Source organism: Podarcis liolepis (genome assembly GCF_965112155.1).
Source record: "Podarcis liolepis genome assembly, chromosome: 4".
NCBI classification, from domain to species: domain Eukaryota; kingdom Metazoa; phylum Chordata; class Lepidosauria; order Squamata; family Lacertidae; genus Podarcis; species Podarcis liolepis.
The window spans coordinates 74,566,870-74,587,160 of NC_139558.1; the positions used below are offsets into that span (position 1 = coordinate 74,566,870).

At 44.5% G+C, this 20,291-nt stretch overlaps 1 protein-coding gene across 4 annotated transcripts in view; it reads left to right on the plus strand.

The window, feature by feature from the left end:
• GRAMD1C (GRAM domain containing 1C) overlaps positions 1-20,291 on the plus strand; it is a 68,563-nt gene that overhangs the window by 16,439 nt on the left and 31,833 nt on the right. For 2 of the 4 annotated variants that reach the window (XM_083500420.1, XM_083500419.1), the window contains exons 2-6: positions 1,419-1,578; positions 5,418-5,502; positions 11,491-11,594; positions 12,281-12,376; positions 14,349-14,429. In XM_083500420.1, the coding sequence (XP_083356546.1) occupies positions 1,471-1,578; positions 5,418-5,502; positions 11,491-11,594; positions 12,281-12,376; positions 14,349-14,429 (474 nt within the window). In that variant the 5' untranslated portion in view covers positions 1,419-1,470. The remainder of the gene's footprint in view (positions 1-1,418; positions 1,579-5,417; positions 5,503-11,490; positions 11,595-12,280; positions 12,377-14,348; positions 14,430-20,291) is intronic. The other 2 variants (XM_083500418.1, XM_083500417.1) reach the window with 1 other exon arrangement.

Below are 20,291 nucleotides of genomic sequence, written 5' to 3' on the forward strand. Positions count from 1 at the left end.
AGCCTTCTAGCCAAGTCGGGGGACAGCGGGAGGCGCAGCGCGCCTTTCCCGCTGTCCCCCGAGTTTGCGGGGCTGGCGACGGGGAGGAGCAGGCTTCCCCCCCCCGCTGCGCCTCCCGCTGTCCCCCGAGTTTGCGGGGCTGGCGACGGGGAGGAGCAGGCTTCTCCCCCCCGCCAGCCTTCTAACCAAGTTGGGGGACAGTGGGAAAGGCGCGCTGCGCCTCCCGCTGCCCCCCGAGTTTGCGGGGCTGGCGACGGGGCTCTCCTGAAGCCTGGAGAGCAAGAGGGGTCGGTGTGCACCGACCCCTCTCGCTCTCCAGGCTTCAGCGAAAGCCTGCATTCGCCCCATAGGACGCACACACATTTCCCCTTCATTTTTGGAGGGGAAAAATTGCGTCCTATAGGGCGAAAAATACGGTAACCTTTCAACACTTGTCTTTATTAAAGGATTAACAGTGTCTAGTACATCGTAATGCACAGGGTCTGACTTAACATACCTAGTCTTAACACTCCAAGCATTGATTAAATTCTAACACCTACTGGACCCGGATCACATGACTGGACATGGTTTGAAAGAAATATGTGCTCTCCCAAGCCCACATCCCCATCAGAAATGACAAAGGAGGCCATGTACCCATCCTCAAATTTTGTCATGAAAATTGGAAGATACGTGGAGACACTTTTTAGTAGAAACATTAAGAGGTCTGTATTTCTTGCACTGGACATGCCAAAAAGCCATGGAGGTTATTTCTATTGGTATAAATGATAAAGCCCCACATTACTACTGTTCTGGATTTGTCTAAAATTTTTCTAGAAATGTTCCAGATCTTCTAAACCTTTGGAAACCTTTATATTGTGGGGTTATATTTTCTGCAGTTGCCAGGTTCCATACATCTTTATGCCACAAATATATTTTCAGGTATTCTGCTCTGGATAGCCTAGCAGCTGCCAGCAGCCATATTGCCATTTCTTTAGATTGTAATTTTTGAGATTTACCAAATTGATCATTGAGGCTGGGAACACTGCAGTGCACACTAGTCAAACTGTTTAGTAGAATACCACCCATCCTTTTTTCTTCCCCTATCTGTGTGTTGTGTGAGCAATTTTTTTTAATGTGTCTACGATTCAGTGACTTGGAGCCAGGGTTTCTAAGATACTCTGCAATGTGACCCTGAATGGTTTGTTTCTCTTGTGTTCCTGGTGAAGTAATACCATTCTCTAACTACTACTGTGTTTAGTTAATCTGAATCTTAACAAAAATGATTATTGATGTTGTGTCATCTGGCATAAATGTTTCTGAAAATTAGTTTATTTGATTCTACTGGGAATGTTTTCCTGGTCTGATTGAAGGCAAAAAAATCTCACCTGCCCAAACACTGCACAGTTAATCTGATTTTTTTCAAAATCTTTCTCCTTCAGCCTCTACAAGTAACAGGGGGGCTGAGCCAAAGACTGGGACATAATCACACTAATGCCCAGGCCTCTGTCTGCCATTAGCCCTCTGGAAGAGAGCCCTCTGCTTAGGAGACTATCCTCTCCAGAGCAGCTCAGGGGAAATGAAGAGGAACAGAAAATGCATGTAAGTAGAACACACAGGCCTGGTTCTTCTAAAGCTTGAAGGATAGAGATGTTTCGATTCAGCTGATTCTCATCTGGATGTGCAGCTGGCTCCAGCGAAAAAACATTTTATCTGAGGTGAAGTTGAAGCTCATTCACACACCTTGATGTTGTGGTCACGAAATGACGGCCATGCATATATTAAGAGGGTGGCGTATATGTGTGCATGAGCAATATCTTTGCACATTTAACAACACTTATTTTCTAGACTAAACAGTACTAAATTTGGTGAAAGAGCCACATGACCTATGAAAGTTAAGTATCTTAAACTTTCTTTCTTGAATGAGAGACGGAGGGAAAGTAAGCAAGTGAGAAGCTCTGCTAGGGCTCTCTAGGTTTAGGTGTTGATTCTGAGAGCAATAAACACGCCTGCAAATAATGCAGAGTGCTCACGCTCCTGTAGAATATTTACGTTAATAAAAGGTAATAGGAAAGCTGCAGCATGTGAGAGAGATAAAGCAGGCGTGAGCTGTGTTCACATGTAAAAATAAACCATGGCTTGGTATTATGAGGATGAGCCACAAGGAGCTTTGGGCTCACATGCTCTCCCCTTCCTTCGCCAGCAGAGGTGTACTTAGGGTTGGCAAAACTGCCCTCCACGTGGACACACACACACACACACACACACACACACACACACACACACACCATCTATCAGACTTTGGAGTGTAGGACATATAGGTGTTGTGGTGAGATAAAACGTGGAAGAAGCTTCCCGCCCTTGCGGTAAAATTATTATTTTTTTGCAGAGGGTGCCAATGCAACTTCTTGCCACAAAGGCACAAGGGACCCTAAGTATGCCTTTGTCCACCACCACAGTGGCAAGAAGGAGTTTGGAAACTGAATGCTGCTTTGTGGTGATGTCTGAACCCAGACAAACTACAGTTAGTCCTAACTGTGATGAGTAGAAGCAAGCCAGCTTCAAACAATAGGTTATGAAGGTGACATATATTTACGGTTAACCACACTTTACTGGTTAATGTGAACCAGTAGTAGTAGTAGCTTCCAATTTAATGGTTGCACTGGAAGGGGCTCAGGGAGGGGGTGTGCACTTGTGCAAGGATTGGAGTCAAACTAGATTTGATGCAAGAGATTGTCCGTGGAGAGAACCATAGAGCGCATGCTTTGCACCCAGAAGGTCACAAGCTTATACCTTAGCATCTTTATGGACAGCAACTGTCATTCAAAGTCATAGTGCCTCTGAAAGCATACAGAGAACATAGACATTCTTCTCATCTTTTAAAGGCATCAAAGTTGGTGGCCATCTCTCCCTCTTGTGGGAGTGGATGCTATAGTCCCAACTAAGCGCTGTATGAAGAAGTTACCCTTCCTTTTGCTGTTTTCCTGACTTTAATCGCTTTAATTCCAACTGAAGCAGAGTATCTTAATTTTCCTTCCACCACAAACATGCCTTTTGTACCAAAATATCATTATGCCTGGAAAAAGCAGCATGTGGATTATGCTGATGAATACAAGACACAAGATAAAAAGCTTTACGTATTTAAGATCCTACACATTCCACTGCTTTTTCCACTGTTTTAAGCTATATATCTTTTCTCTTTGTCTTAGACGGCGTATCTTCTGCTTAGAAACAATTGCATTTTTGGTAGTCTTTGTTCAGTTTATGGGGAAACAGTCATAGATTTATACACCTGCAAGTGGGTTTGTAGACGAGGCCTGGTGTGATTTAGCAGTGCTGAGGCTCCAGAGATTTAGTTTGTGCAGTTTTAGCTTTGAAAAGACTCCCCTGGAGTGCTGATTTTTAGCAGTGTTGCTTTGGCCTGAGTATTGTGATAATCTAAGCGTGCTTGCAGAAGTTTTTTGTTTACCCAGGGGCAATTACAGTGATCGGCTTGCTAGTGGAGAAATCCTCTTCGGTGTTCCAAAGGGAGCTTAAAGAACTCTAAAATGATGTATATCTCACATGATGACCTGCAAGAATGAACAGAATACATGCAGCATCTGTATTGATCCTCTGCACTATTAAACATAGAAGAAAATTAGTAGGACCTGGCTAGTGTTTGCCACTTATTCTGTGAGATTTCTGGCTGAATTGATTAAAGCAGGGTGGGTGGGATTTGTGGCCCTCCAGGTATTGAATCTCAGCTCCCATCAGTCCTAGCCAGCAGGTTCCTAAGGTGAGGGATGATGGTAATTTCAGTCCAGCATCATCCACAGGTTCTCCACTTCTACATTAAAGATGTTGGGTGGAATTCAAAGTAGCTGTTAGAAGATTGCTCCATCAGTGCAAGTATTTCTGCTTGGCTGTTTGGAACACTCTCCCATCTAACACCCCCCCCCACACACACATGCTGTTCTGGATGTTCTCCTGACACACACATCCCGAGCTGGGAAGAGGGAAAGCCTTATTGCACTAGTGGAACTTGCTGTGCTGGTTTCTAACAGCACAACTATTTAGTTGAATCTTGCCCATCATTTTGCACCAATATTCTGAAACAGCTTAGCTTAAGGAAGGGGTGGGGGAAGAACTAGGTAAAAGGTAAAGCTGGGGTGTTGGATCCAGAACTGGGCCATACACTTTAGACCATTTTGAAAGCAAGGTGAGGACCACCCGCCTGTTAATTATGGATGTCGTATAAATCATATGATGCCAGGTGACTCTAAAGTTCAAAGCCATGGTAGCAGGCACGGGCACATCTCCAATGTTTGTTCTAAAGTCCCACATCTCTGAGATCAGAGGTAAACCTCTGCTTTTTCTTTTATTTAAAAAAAGCAGTAGTAGAAGCATATCTTAATTGGATATAAGTCTTTGCCAGTTGCCTTTTAGGTAGAGGTAGAGGCTTTTTGTACCTTTGGCTTTTTTCTTGTTTGCACCTTCTAAAAAAACTAGGCAGAGGCTTATCTCCGATCTTACCGCTGTGGTCTCACGGTGCCAAGACTAAAGATATGAGTTCCCTTATTGCTTACTTTACCACTTTGTGCTTATGGAAATAGCAGATCTCAGTGCCTGATGTCATATGATACCACGTGACTGGCAGCTGGGTGCAGTTTGCCCAGAATGGCCTTGCAGGTCAAATCCAGAGGCCTAGTCTTTGGGCCAGAGCTTCCCCATGCTAAGACACAAGAAAGGGAAGGACGCTAGTTAGGTCCTCATGGAATGTCATTTTCTGCCAGGGGCTGAGCTGCCGCTTCCAGAATCCCAAGTGAGGTACTAACTTGCACATGCTATTTCTACCAGGGAAGGCCTCTATGACCTCTTCTTATGCTACCTTGGAAATGTGGGAGTTGCTACAGCACAGCTCCTTTCTAGTGCTCCTTTCCACACCTTGGAAACAGTCTGAGATGTCCTGAGCCACATAGGTGGAGTCTTTATCTCACACCCACATTCTGTGGCTTTATCTCACATCCACATCTTAGCCTTATGCACGTTTCTACAGATGGAAGGCAGTCAGGATTCCAATAGCAGAGTACAGCTGCTTTTGCATTTTGCATTAATATCTATGATACATTCAGACTGCTATATTTCATAAGTGCACATTGCACAATGAGATGATAAGAGTAATTTCCTTTTGTGTTGTCTGTTAAACCTTGGGTATGGAATGCAAACTCCATGTACAACTCCCTGGCTGGGATTCAGGGGGCTTCAGAACTTCAGGAGGGTTTCTGCCAGATCAAGGGAAGGCTGGAGACTGGGTTGTGCTTAAGGCGACAGTGCCTGGTTAATTCACTGGGTGTGGACACTGTACACTTGCGTTAATTCTGACACTTGTTTTTCTGCAAGGCTTTGATGATAATAAAACACAAACCCCCTTTTTTTTCTTGAACCTTTTCTTTTTGCAGATCTCAAGCTCCACTTACAAATATAGGAATGAGGAATTTAAGAGACAATTCTCGCACCTGCCAGATTTGGAAAGGCTTGTAGTAGGTAAGAGGGAAACGTTTCATCTTATGAGTGGAGCTACAAGCTGCATTGTTATATTTAAAGCAAATTTGAACCTTGTAACTTGGAAACGTAATGCCAAAAATACTGAATGGTTTGTAGTGATGAAAATGAAACAAATTAAAGGACAGCTTCCTTGAGCCACACTTTCTGAAACAACAACAACAACAACAACAACAACAACAACAACAACAACAACAACAACAACAACAACAACAAATTTATTTATACCCCACCCATCTGGCTGGGTTTCCCCAGTATGTAAACTGAAACCCAGCTGTTCTTTGAAATTCACACTTTCCAGAATTTTGCAATGCAGTTCCCCAGTCAGGTAATATGCATAAAAATGCACATGCTAGGGTAAAGTGTGCATAAAAATGTCTACAATGATGCTTTATATTAGGAGAAATTGCTTTGCAAAAATGCATGCATCTGGCAAAATTGAATACAGAAATGTGTATATGCTATTAGGAGGAATTAGCACTGAAATGCTGTTGAATTTTCATGAAGACTTCTTTAAAAAAATGGGAACTTAACTGATAAGGAAAATGAGAAATGGAGAGAAACCAAAACTGACATATTTGCCCATCCCTAGCCTTGGATGTCTGGACCTTGCCATAATGTTGAAACATTTTCAAGAAGTTCAAACAGCAGATTAAGAAGACATCTTTGGGGGGGGCAGTCAGTTTCCAGTTCATTTGTACTTGCAGAACATCTTCTTGCTAATTTCATTTCATTTGTGCCTTACTTGCTTGCCTTTAATTTCTCTGTGCTTGAACAGCGCTGACATTTTGCTCTTTAATCTTCTGGATGTATTTGCCTTTTGTTCTCAGAATGTTCAACAAGGCCCTGCCCTTTCATTTCATCCCTTTGCAAATCCTCCATATCTCCCTCGTGTATTTTGCACAGCTTTCAAATGCGCCCGTGACACAAGCTAATTTGATCTCATTTTTAAGACATCCTTACTGAAACATTATCTGAAGCTTTAAAATAGCCCATATCCAATAGAGAATTAGTATGGTCTGTAGTAAACAATTCCACTTTATTCTAAAATTCCAAGCTGCCGTTTGCACTGGTGTAGGAAAGCAAGCAAGCAAGCAATTTGGCTCTTTGTGTGAGGCATACTTTCCATATGACAACTATTCTGAATTTGAAGAGTAAACAACCGGATTAGGCATGGGCTGCACTGAGTGCAAGTTTGGCTAGTCAAGGACAGTGCAAAGTCATAGTATTGTATTCAAAGGAAATGTTATTATTCATTAAAATGTTTCCTACTCTGACCTTAAAGCTTTGCTGTATTGCACCCTACAGCAGTATCAACTGTTCTCCAATATGTGACGCGAAGTCAGGAGATATTACATATGATAAAAAAGGAGCAAAACCTTTTAAAGAATAAAGAATGGGAGGAGAGCTAGTTCTTAATCTGAAAAGAAGGCCAAAAGCACAGTTCTCCATGACACCACGCGCTCTGTCCTTGAAGCCTTCCTTCTTACTCCTAAAAGTTGAAGCTTAAGCCAGCTAAAACAGATATGCTGTGAATAGGAAAGCAGATTACCCTAGATGGAGGTGTTCAACCAATCCTTGATGGAACTGCCCTCACCCTGAAAGACCAAGTTTGCAGCTTGGGTGTGCAGCCCCCAGATTGTGGGGGCTGAAGCTGCTTCTTATCAGCTTCAGTTTGTTTGCCGTGAACCTATTAAGAGACGTTGGGCCGTGCCACAATTATTCATGCACTAGAGATTGCCAGGCTAGACTACTCTGAAGCTTTCTAGACGGGCTTGCATTTGATGATAGTTCAGAAGTTACAACTAGTACAGAATGCAGCTGTCTAGCTACTGGGGTCAGGAGGTCAGATCATGTTAAACATATACTTAGCCAATTGCGCTGGTTACCAGTGTGTTTCTGGGCCTAATTCAAAGTGCTGGTGGTGACATTAAAGTCCTAAATGGTTGGGACCAGGTTATATTATGGACTGCATGCACACACATTAACCTACTCATACCCTCATACTACTCAGAGGTGCCTGTGAAATAAGGTTGCCATATTTAAAAAAGAAAAAAAGGGTTTTTTTATGGAAACCCCAAAGCTGTTGACAAAGCACCACATTTTGGAAATTCCCAAGGATGTCATCTCTACCTTTGAAATCCCGGTGAAGTCCAGGAAAATCCGGGCGTATGGCAGCCCTATTGTAAAAACTATTAGGCTTGCAGGTACATAGAACACTGCCTTTTCTGCGGCGGTCTCCCAGTTTTGGAATTCTGCTCTGAGTGATGTTAGGTAGGCCTTTAACAACTTTTAAACAGCAACCCCCCCTTTAAATCATGCCCTTTTAAGGTCAACTTTTGATGCTGAATTAAAAGGACTGCTTGCTCTGTGCTAGTTTTGTATTCTATTTTTGGATGTAATTAGCTTTCAATGCTTGTAGTGCTTCGTTTGTATATGCTTATTGATTTGTAAACTGATTTGTTAGGCAATTTGGCCTTGAGAAGCGGTATAGAAGCTTTTAACATACCGTAGATAAATAAATTAGAATGCATAGTGTTTGGAAATAATTATTCCTCAATGAGAGAAGCACTGTCTGCATAGGGAGAAAGCCTGTCCCACTCAGAGCTAGTGCATTTGATGGAGAGGCTCAAATTATTAAAGCAGCCTTTGAGTCCTAATCCCTGAGAGTTTTTGGTTTATCTGTTCAGATTGCCAGGTTCCAGTGATACGGAGGCACTTTATTGTGGAACAGGTGGTGGCAAAAATGTGTGGTTTTTGGATAGCGGTAGATACTGATGCAGATTTATTCATAAGTTTCTACTTTTAGGGCTCAAGTTCAGTGTGAAGTCTGAACAATTTGTAAAATGGGCAGGGCAATCTGAGCTGCAAGAAGCAAGACTGATTTATGCTGGGATATATTATGCCTGTGTAATTTACCCCCTGAAGGACAGGGGCTACTGATGGCTGAGGTGGCCTGAGCCTAGCAGAGGGAAAACAAGCCTTTAAAATAGTGTGGTGTAGTGGTTAAGAGCAGTAGACTCATACCGTATTTTTCGCCCCATAAGACGCACCTTTTCCCCTCCAAAAATGAAGGGGAAATGTGCCTGCGTCTTATGGGGCGAATGCAGGCTTTCGCTGAAGCCTGGAGAGCGAGGGGGGTCGGTGCGTACCGACCCCTCTCGCTCTCCAGGCTTCAGGAAGCTCTGCGCAACCCTCGGGAGACCGGCTCGAGGGTTGCGCAGAGCTGCCTGCAATCCCGGGACCAGCGCAGCTCTGCGCGGCCACCGGGAGCCGGGGGAGAAGCTCCGACCCCGCTCCCGGGGGCCGCGCAGAGCTGCCTGCGGTCCTGGGACCAGCGCAGCTCTTCCCGGCCACCGGGAGCCGGGGGAGAAGCTCCGCCCCGCTCCCGGTGGCCGTGCAGAGCTGCCTGCGGTCCTGGGACCAGCGCAGCTCTGTCCGGCCACCGGGAGCCGGGGGAGAAGCTCCGCCCCGCTCCCGGTGGCCCTGCAGAGCTGCCTGCGGTCCTGGGACCAGCGCAGCTCTGCGCCGCCATCCCGAGCGGGGCGCTAAGTCCCGCCCCGCTCGGGATGGCGGCACAGAGCTGCCTGCCGTCGCGGGACTGCAGGCAGGTCTACGCCGCCATCCCGAGCGGGGCGCTAAGTCCCGCCCCGCTCGGGATGGCGGCACAGAGCTGCCTGCCGTCGCGGGACTGCAGGCAGGTCTACGCCGCCATCCCGAGCGGGGCGCTAAGTCCCGCCCCGCTCGGGATGGCGGCACAGAGCTGCCTGCCCTCCCGGGACTGGTGCACTTCTCCCCATCGCCAGCCCCACAAGCTCGGGGGACAGCGGGAGGCAGAGAGTGCCTTCCCACTGTTCCCCGACCTGGTTCTTCCAGCCCCGCACCTGGGGGGGGGGGAAATAATTTTTTTTTCTTTATTTCCCCCCCAAAAAACTAGGTGCGTCTTATGGGCCGGAGCGTCTTATGGGGCGCAAAATACGGTAATCTGGTGAACTGGGTTCGCTTCCCCGCTCCTCCACATGCAGCTGCTGGGTGACCTTGGGCTAGTCACACTTCTTTGAAGTCTCTCAGCCCCACTCACCTCACAGAGTGTTTGTTGTGGGGGAGGAAAGGAAAGGAGAATGTTAGCCACTTTGAGACTCCTTCGGGTAGTGATAAAGCGGGATATAAAATCCAAACTCTTCTTCTTTTTTGCCAGTGTCACTTCCTGTGGGTGACCGAGCTGAACAGAATTTGCAATGGGTTACTGTAGATCTCCCCAGTGCTTTTCTCCTCAGGAGGTACTCAAGGGTACACAGTACCGGCACCTCTTTTTAAAAGTATGGCACTTGTTACAGTAACTTCATGGTGGATACTGGCACCTGTTTTTCTAGGAAAAAGACACTGGGTCTCCCCCTGCCTCTCTCCCAGAATGGCTCTTTTTAGCCTTTGCTAATCCCTTAGTTAGGGACGCAGGTGGTGCAGTGGGTTAAACCACAGAGCCTAGGACTTGCCAATCAGAAGGTCGGCGGTTCGAATCCCTGTGACGGGGTGAGCTCCCGTTGCTCGATCCCTGCTCCTGCCAACCTAGCAGTTCGAAAGCATGTCAAAGTGCAAGTAGATAAATAGGTACCGCTCCGGCGGGAAGGTAAACGGCATTTCCGTGCACTGTTCTGGTTCGCCAGAAGCTGTACGCTGGCTCCCTCGGCCAATAAAGCGAGATGAGCGCCGCAACCCCAGAGTCGGTCACGACTGGACCTAATGGTCAGGGGTCCCTTTACCTTTACCTTTAATCCCTTAGTTGGGATGGATGACTTAAACTGGCATACCTCCATTTGAGCAAGGATGAGGAATTTCAGCTGATGTAGGCCCAGCTGAGCCCCGACTCAGCTGGAGATCTGCCTATTCCAAATCTGGCTCATCCCAGCAGATCTTGGGTTTGGATTGCTTCCTCAATCTGCCTGTAACAGGAGGAATCTTTTTAGAACTGGGTAAATCTTGGTATCTTGAGGAGGGGCCAGAGTTGGTAGCAGAATATGTGCTTTGCAGGCTTTCAGTTTTAAGTTTTATTCTCATCTCCATGCCATGATCCCTGTGAAAAATGTCCATACCTCAAAGCTGCTGTTTTCTCCAGGAGAGAAATTGTCATTATTAATGCCAGTATTAATGGCTGCTTCCCTCCTGGGGCCTACAGTAACTTATGTGTGTCTGTGTCTGACACCAGGACCATGGGAATGGAGGGAAAGGATGTAACAGAGTTTCATTCCTGCTCCTCCCAGCAGCTGCTATTAAAAATAAAAGAGGACACATTAACTGCATTCACACATATAACATTAGGAGCAGTTTGGCCCTCAAGTGTGTAACCCTTGGAAAAACTGGTTCTGGAAGTAATGATGTCACCAGCTTCCAGTCAATCTTTTGTTGCAAACTGGAAGAACCAGTTTCTGTTCAACTCATTATGGGAGAGAAGATGATATACCTAAATAAAACCTGGCGAATGCACTTCCACAGTGAGCTCACCTTTTAAATTATGTAAGTCCGTGGGCATCCAGACTACGAGCAGACAACATTAGGCTTAACCTGATGACCATTCTGTGAAAGAGCAGGGTCAGATACATGACTTCATATGCATGTAAGTTTTAAGGATATCCTTTTTCCAGCACAGACATGCCTTTTTTCCTCAACCTGTTTTTGAAGTTTTGCCAAGCATGTAGGTCTACTGAGGAATGAAGCACGTTAATTTTCCTCACATCTTAAAATAGTTGTACGCTGTTCTTTAAAAGGTTTTTTTTTCTAAAGCTGCTCAGAATATGAAATGTTTCAGGTATCCCTCTGACAAATGAAGAAAATTTGCTTCATTTTAACAACCACCCACAAGATACTTAAAGCTGCTTGAAGTTCCTTAGGAGCACAACATTGCTGATAAGCTAAATCATGAGTTTAGCTGAGCTCTGTTAAAAAGATACACTCTTTTATCATTTCCCTTTTTAGATTATGCCTGTGCTCTCCAGAAGGATATCCTCCTTCAAGGACGTCTGTATCTTTCTGAAAACTGGCTCTGTTTCCACAGCAACATCTTCCGATGGGAGACCACAGTAAGGCGTGTGTGTGTGTGTGCATGTGCCTGCAATGACTCCTCAGGACTGACCCTACCATCAGGCATAGTGAGATAATGACCTCGGGCAGCAAAATTGGGATTGACCTACCATTAGGCAAAGTGAGGTGGCTGGCTGCAGTGGCGTAGCGTGGGGGGTGCAGGGGGGGACCAGCCGCACCGGGCGCAACATCTGGGGGTTAGGGTTAGGGGGCGCAAATCCACGGGTTAGGGGGCGCAAATCCACGGGTTAGGGGGCGCAAATTACTTGCCTTGCCCCGGGTGCTGACAACCCACACTACGCCACTGGCTGGCTGAGGTGGCCTTGCACTTCCACAAGTGTGGTGATAGACGCTGTCCCATTGCCAATGTTGAAGTGATATTTAACTGCCAGTTTGACTGGCTTCTGGACATGGGGTGGGGGAGGGACCCTCCTTTGCCTCAGGCGGCAAAATGTCTTGGGCTAGTCCTTACTTTCCTAAAGTGATCTGCACCCCACTTTTTATTGTGCCCAGAATTCTCTGCCACACCTAGAAGGTTCTGCTGCAGACAAGCTGATATAGAAAAGGTTCCTTGTGTATAGCAAGCCTGAAAACCAATGTTTTACATACTATGACATACTATGTCTTTATAGCTTTCGTCTGAGGTCTTACATTGTTTTACTTCATGTGTGTTCTTGAACTTCAGATTTCTATCGCCTTGAAGGATATCACCTTCATGACAAAAGAGAAGACAGCTCGGCTCATCCCAAATGCCATCCAGATAGCAACTGAAGGGGAGAAGGTGTGATGCTCTTTAATTTATTTTTTACTCTTTTTCTTAAAAAATGCTGAACTGTCCTGGCTCCTTCCCAGCACACACAGACAACGATTCTTATGTGTAAGGGGAAAAAAAGAGATATTTATTCAAGCATGTAACAGTACCAGCTAGGCAGCAGACACACAGTCAGGGGTTCAGGATCAGACAAGATGCTAAGAACTGGATGTAAACAATGATGGTGCCCCAATTGCTTCCACACCCCACAAGCCATGCTTTTAAAGACAAGGCATGGCAAGCTCACTTGCAGGACTTCCTTGCTTTGTGGGAATGTCAGGATTGCAAATGCATGCTTTTCTGAGGTGGGTGGGTCTGCTGTCATCTGCATCCCTCTTGCATACTCCTGATCAGTTGCTGCTACCTCCTGATTTGCCCCTTGCTCATCAAGTTTCGCCTCCATTCTTTACCTGACTGAGTTCTACATTGACAACATTGAGACTAAGGAAGAGGAAGGTGACACCAGTGACACCCCGTGGACTCAATATAAGTGGGGGCTATCTGAAGTTGATGGGGTAGTGCCCCATTTGCCCTAATGACCTATGTGGCAGTAAACCCTGTTGAGCTTAGTGGGACTTATTTCTGATTAGATTTGCATAGCATCTCAATGTAAACATTTTATTTTGTTATTATATTTATAAATATACTGCTCATCCTGTAATATCTGGGTGATGAGCACACACAATAAAACCATAAAACTATTTAAAATACACACATTTTTCAAGCTAAAGTGTCACCCCAGCTGCTTTTTAGGATCCCAATATGGATACAAGCATATAATAGTTATTTAGATAAAATACGCTCAAGTTTCTTGAGGCATGTCCTGGGGCTCCCAAGTTCAATCAAGTATGAGACAATGTGTGAAGAACTAGGTATACACAAGATGGAATATTGGGTGTGGGCTAGCACTATAAAATACTGGTTGTGTTGCCATTTCCATTGGCAACCATTGAGTCTGCTCTCTGACTTACTTAAGGATTCTTATAAATCCAGAGGATTCCAACTCTTACATAGCAAAATCAGATATATTGGTATTGACTTGGAACCCTTGTATAATTCACGTGAGCAATATATTTATCGCAATATTCAAACCAGATTAAGGGACATCGAAAAACAAAACATCGCGTCAGCTGTAAATAACATTTGCTCCCTCAAGTTCTATGGTTTAAATACAACAGATAACAAGGTCACTTATATCTCAAAATTAATAATTCCAGTCCAAAGCAGGCCTTTATGTTAACCCGACTGAATGTTTCCCCCCCCCCCCCAGCTTTTGTCAAGGGCAGATATTTAAACATCCCCAGAAATGATAGACATTGTGGATGTTCTTTGAATGTGTTGGACACTGTAGAACGTATCCTTTTCTACTGTCCATTGTACAACCAGCTACACAAACACGTGCTATCCCCCTTTTTGGGTAGTCTAACACCATGGCACAATGAAAATATCAGATTCTATCTGTCTGACATTAACCAGGAAGTAACTGCAAGGGTGGCTGAGTGTTTGTCAATAGTATCTCTTAGAGTTGTGAATGGCATTATTTAGTGGGAATAAATCCCAATGAAAATCTGTGTCATTATATATTTTACATGGCTGTTTTATTAAGTTTTATGATGACCTATACTTGTAATGCCTAATAAAGGTTTGGTGAAGTAAGTAATTAATTTAAGCACAATTAAAAAACATATTATGCCAATCAAAACAGCTCAGCAGCAGCGTCAGAAATAGTACTTCTCAATAACGGTCCTCCCCCAAATGCCTGTGTGAACAGATGGGTGTTAAGTTGTCCTCTGAAATCCACCCGGATGGGGACAGCCTTATTAATGGAAACAAAATCAACTGAAATCATGTAGCCTTAGTTCCATGTATTTTCCTTGGGATGAGGATATGCAACATTCAGATCATTTTACAAATTGAACACAATTGTCATTTTTCTTTGCAGTTTTTCTTTACTTCATTCAGTGCCAGAGACAGAAGCTACCTCAATATCTTTAGATTGTGGCAGAATTCGTTGTTGGAGAAGGTAAGCTTTGATACGCTTGGGAAACGTCTGCACTGGCCATTTTTTAAAATGCTTGAATTCTAACATATATTGCTAGTTGTTTGCCTTTGCACTCTACAACTAAGTTCCGAGACTTGCAATTGTTAAGTTATGCATTCTTAAAAAATTAGCACTGGATATCAAGTGCATAAGGGTGCTTGTGTGTAAGATTGGTGTGGTTTAGAACAGTAAAGGTGACTAGATGTTAATTTAAAAAACATTCAGTGCAAGATTTGTCACAACAAGAAGTCTATACCTGTGGCAGGCAGTAAAGTCAATCTTGAGATGATAGCTGGGGTAGGTACCCTGCCTAGCACTCTGGCCTTCTTGGTGATATTTGGTTCATAAATAAGAGCTAGAAAAACATGATGTCATGGGGAAATGGTATAAATGGAAGTTAAACATCTCCACTATATAACAGGGTTGGAGAGAAGGAAGGTAATTTTTTGGACAGGTGGTCTTTAGTGTTTGTAGGTTCTTGAGAGCCTTATGATGCATTACTTTTCGCATCAGATCAGGTTTCATTAGAGAGTGAATTGCCTTCACACAAGGGCACGTGAGGGCAGTGTAAGCCCAAGGCTCCGAACTGTGTGCTCACATAATGCCTACCAAGGTTTGGCATGAGGCCTGATGTAGTTCTGCTTTGGGATGTGGAGAGATCTTAGTCACACACACACAAAAGTCATAACAAAAGCATATTGTAATCTATAAGGATATGAAAAGAAGGGATAGGAAATCTTTTTCAGCCTGAGCATTGTATTCCCCTCATGGGCAACCTGTTGTGGGCCACGTATAAGCACGTATAAGCCAAAGGCCAAAACTGGTAGAGCATTAGATCATGTGACTCTTAGCCTATGTAGCAGGGATGGAGAACCTGTGACCCTCCATATGTTGCTGGACTTCAGCTCCCATCATCCTTGACCTTTAGCCAGGCTGGCTGGGGCTGTTGGGATTCCAATAACAACCTAGTGGCCACAGGTTCCCCATTTCTGCATCATACAGTAGGCTGCATTCCAGCCATGGTTTCTGTACACACCCCAAAGGTCAGAGGTTTCTATGCATACATGTCTCCTCCAGGAAAGCAAGGACAGGCAAAAGCACCCAGGGAGGTTGTAGAGTTAGGGCTGCTGAGGGGATGTGGCCTAGAAAGAGTCCTGAGGCCTCAGAACCATGCATGGCCCCTGGACTTACCTGTTACCAAACATAATAGTTTCCAAGTGAGGGATTTAGGCATCTTTATTTTAAAAACTGAATTGAAACCTTAAACAGGTTTTGGTTTATTCCAAAAATATTCTTAGAAAGACTTAAACTTCAGTTCTAAACATGTTCAGAAATGCCACATGGCACACTACTTCCCTAAAACAGGCCGTTTCAAGTAGCAGGTGGAAGATGACACGTTGAAATATTCTCTCTCACGTAAAAACAAAACAAAAACCCAAACATCTAAGCTTCTCTTAAGCATACTAGCTTGTTCAGGGATATTTTTTTTTTAATACAGGAGGGAAATCAAACACACTGGCCACATTCAAACATCATATTAACTTGAGTTTAGTGGAATGAGAAGGAGCCACACCGAGCTTTGTGTTTCCATGCTTGTCAGTGTAACATGGCAACGAGAAGATGGAAAGCTATTGCTTGCTTTTGATTAGCCACAGTTTAATGTGTCATGCAAACCCTAAACTGAATCTGCTTACCCATTTGGTAAGGGTCTGAGAAATGTCTTTAGGAGAAAAGATAGCTCTCTTGAATTGGTGAACAAATCTACTGTCTTGTTTGTGAAGCAGCTTTTCTCTTGTGTTTGAAATACACTGGGAATTAGGTACTTTGTGTGTGTTTTCGTCTACCTAGATCATCCAATTGTAGGTTTTCCATGTATTTTTTTTTTACAGTTGTTGGTGTTATGTACTGAAGTTCTCACCCTGTGCCAGCAGGGGGATACTGTAGATAGTTATGCAATAAGGGATCGAAAGTGATGTTCAGTGATTGGATAGTTTTAGAAAGTTGTTACAGTAACGTTGTACTGGAGCTCTATATAAAGCAGGCTGACTGAACCCTTCAGTTGAGTTCTGTCCTGGCCTGTGAATAAACAAGAGCTGCTTGAAGAATCGCTGTGTCGTCTGATATGTTCACCCACAACTTAACAGTTGGATATTTTAAGGTGTTTCTTGTTCACCCATAATCTTCCTGAGATTGAGGGGATTCCCCACCCCCCACCCCGACTACTGGGCAACTTTAGTGTTTTGTTTAGAGAAACTGAAGAGAACTGACACAACAGGATTAGACAGCATTCCTTTCAATACCAGGTGCTGTAAAGCAATAGCGGGACCCAGAGGCATAAGGTTGCCAGTGTAAGAAACAAGATGGTGGACTAGGGAGATCGCTGTTTTGGTTCAGCATCAGGTGTTTGGTAAGAGCATCAGGGCTCTTACATTCTTAGCAAAAGATAGCTCATGCCTGTGGGGTTGCATATGCAACTGCAGAGGTATTTTAATGCTGGATTCACATTTTTGAAGGCTGAAGGTATCTTCTCACAACCATAAAGGCTATAGACTTAAGAAACATCAACAAAAGGAATTCCTTTCATAGCAAGCAAAGTTAAATGTGTCCAGGGAGATTGGTTGTTAGCAGGCAGGCAGACACACACCTCTACTTATTGTGGGTGGAAGGTATATATATATCAATGATTGCTTTTATCAATACAAATTTAATAAACTATTTATTTATTACATTCTATACCTCTCTTCATCCGAGGATCACGGGGCAGCTTACAATTTAAAAACACAAAAATTCATAACACAGTAACAAACAAAAACAATTATCCCTCCCCACCTCCAGTTTAAAAAGCCATAGATTGTTTAATTAACCAAAGGCCTGGGAAAAAGGGAATGTTTTTGCCTGGTGCCTCAAGATATGTAACATTTGAAAGGCCTCTAAGATAGTAATCAGCCAAAGGCCTGGCTGAAGAGGAACTGTTTTCGCCTGGCGCCTGAAGGTGTATAATGAAGACTCCGGCCAAACCCCCCTGAGGAGAAAATTCCATAAACAGGGAGCTGCTGTAGAAAAGGGCCGTTCTCATGTTGCTGCCCTCTAGACCTCTTGTGGAGGAGGCACACAAAGAAGAAGGCACACAAAGAAGGCTCCAGGTCAGTTCATATGGAGAGAGGCGGTCCTTGAGGTATTGCAGTCCAGAGCCGTTTAAAGCTTTATAGGTCAAAACCAGCACATAGAATTGGGCCCAGAAACTAATTGGTAGCCAGTGCAGTCTGGCCAGGATTGGTGTCATATACTTGAACTGTCTTGCCTTAGCTGCTGAATTCTGAACCATCTTCAGAGGCAACCCCATGTATAACCTGTTGTGGTCATCTAACCTAGAGTTTTCCAGAGCATAGGTGACAAAAGTTAGGCTATCCCTGCCCAGATAGGGACACTGCTGGGCCACTAGCCAAAGCTGATAGAAGGCACTCTGCACCACTGAAGCTTCCTAAGCCACAAGCAACAGCAAAGGACCCAGAAGCACCCAAAGCAAGCTATGTTGCTGGTCCTTCAGAGGGAGTGTTACCCCATGAAGAGCAGGCAACCTGCCATCCATCTGGTCTAGGGAACTGCCGACTAACAGTGCCTCAGTCTTGTCTGGATTGAGCTTCAGTTTATTCATGATGCCCTGTACAGGGTTTCACATTTCGGAATCTGCAGTTTTCTGGAAGATAAAGAGTTTCACAGCAATTAGTAGATTATCATGTATCATAAGCAGTGTGAATCTTTAATCACAGCAGCTGCTTTGCCAGCCTAGAAAGGAAGGCAAGTTGAGGGGCAGACATGGCAAAGGGTGCTTTGTCAGTGCTGACTAGTCTACTCTGGAAGGGCCGGTACCGGTTTGCTTTTTCAGAAGTGGCTGGGTCTTCTGGGCCTGCTAGTCAAGTGTGATTTCCCCTCTCTATTTATAGCCTGCACTCCCCGCCCCCCTAATGTATGTGCATGTTAGTGAAAGGGTTAAAGAGAAACCTGATAAGGAAGCTCTGCCCAGGAATGCTGTCCGTGTTCTTTCCCTGCAACAAACTGTGGCTTGACCGGCTTTGAGTGGAACTAATAGCAGCATTAGCCTACTAAGCAGCCTTGAAAGCAGCTCCCCTGAGATACTGTTAGAGACTTAAGGCATTTTTAAATGAATTGTGCATGAGGAGCAGAAGATAAATTCTCTCAAAAGCCGGGTAACCACACTTGTTTTCCTGTCTATCCAGGTGTTCTGTGGTGGGGAGGAACCTACTCGATAGATTCTTAGGAATCCTGAGCCGTATGTTTTCATATAAACCTGCTTACCTGTTTTCTTAGTGGGAGGGCCCCAGGAACTGAGCAAAGCACGTCCCACTTCCAGTTCTGAAAACAGACCTGCCCATTTTTCAGCAGCTTGCAAAGTGCCTATAGTAGGAAGTTACATAAATGCAGCTCTTTCTCTCCAGCGCTTTCCTTCATGACCTCTTGATCAATCCAGGTTGTTTGCCACTATATTGCGGAGGCATTTGTCTACGGGGGGGTGGGGGGGTGGGGGGATCTTCCTTTTTATTACGTTCTACTTGTATAGCCTGGACCAGCTTGTAAGCCATGTGGCCATGAGAGGGTTCTACGGCACTTCAGGAAATCCTGAATTTTATGCAATGATTTTAAACCCACGGGAGGTTGTTGAAGTACTCTCTGCCAACTTTTCCCCGAAGATGTGTCCAGTTTCCTGAATGCCACTATGAAGTTGCCTACATTATGGAACTGCAAATGTAAGGTTTCATTTTCTTTTCGTGCGGCAGGTTGCAGGTGAATGATGCAGGGAGAGTGGGTTAAGTTTTGCGTGAGAAACCTACTAGTCTTAAATCTGTATTCTCCCGAGGGAGCATTTTGTGTGTATTGGTAATTTGTGAATATATTGTTTGATGGAAAGTTTTCTACCATACTTCTGACTTACGTGGCATGCTTGAGCAAATATTTTCTACTGGCTTCATATGAATGGCAAATAGTTACCATTAATTCATTAGGAAAGCTTGAGTTCTCGTGGTGAATGAGTTACACTGTATAGTTGGAGCATAAACGTGAGTTTGCTTGTCTGATTCCTGTTAGTGGGTATATCACCTGATTGGAGTTGGGATTTAGGGTGGGGGGAACCTTAATATTCCTTTAATGGGTGTAGCTATTTCCTGAATGGCCAATTCATTTACAATGGTGGCATCTATGACCAGTGCTGTGCACAAGGGGTGTGTTTCTGGGGGTGGGAGGAAAAACCCCACACAATTTGAATAAAGCCAGGTAGAGGGAGAACTTGGTAAAGCATGCACAAATAGTTCTCTAGGGACTTGTTGTCTGCTGAAGGAATGTCTGTATATTTGTAAATCAGGGTCAGGGGACTTGCGATCCTCCAGGTGTATTGGGGCAGCTCCTACCAGCTCCAGCCAGGATGACCAGTGGGAGTTGGAGTCCAGCAACATCTGGAGGGCCACAGGAGGTTCCCCACTCCTGTTGTAAATAAAATCAAATATTAGAAAGCCAGTCCTAGTGCTATTACTACTCTGAATTCTATGCATGGAACAGTACATTTCCATGCCCTTCTCACTTCAGCTCCATTTAGTCATTTCAGAGGAGGCCTCATCAATGTTGTACATTGATGTGGTATGAGGGGATAAAACTGGGATAAGTTGCCTTGGGAAATCTGAGACCCGCCGCTTTATGTTAGCAAAAGGGTCTTGATAGGACATAAGGAGTGGGGAGGCTGCGGCTGGGTGAAGGACTTAAGAACCCTCCCATGTAAGCAGACGCGCTCTGTTGTATCTGTCACTAAATTTCCCATGTCCAAAGGAGGCTAAG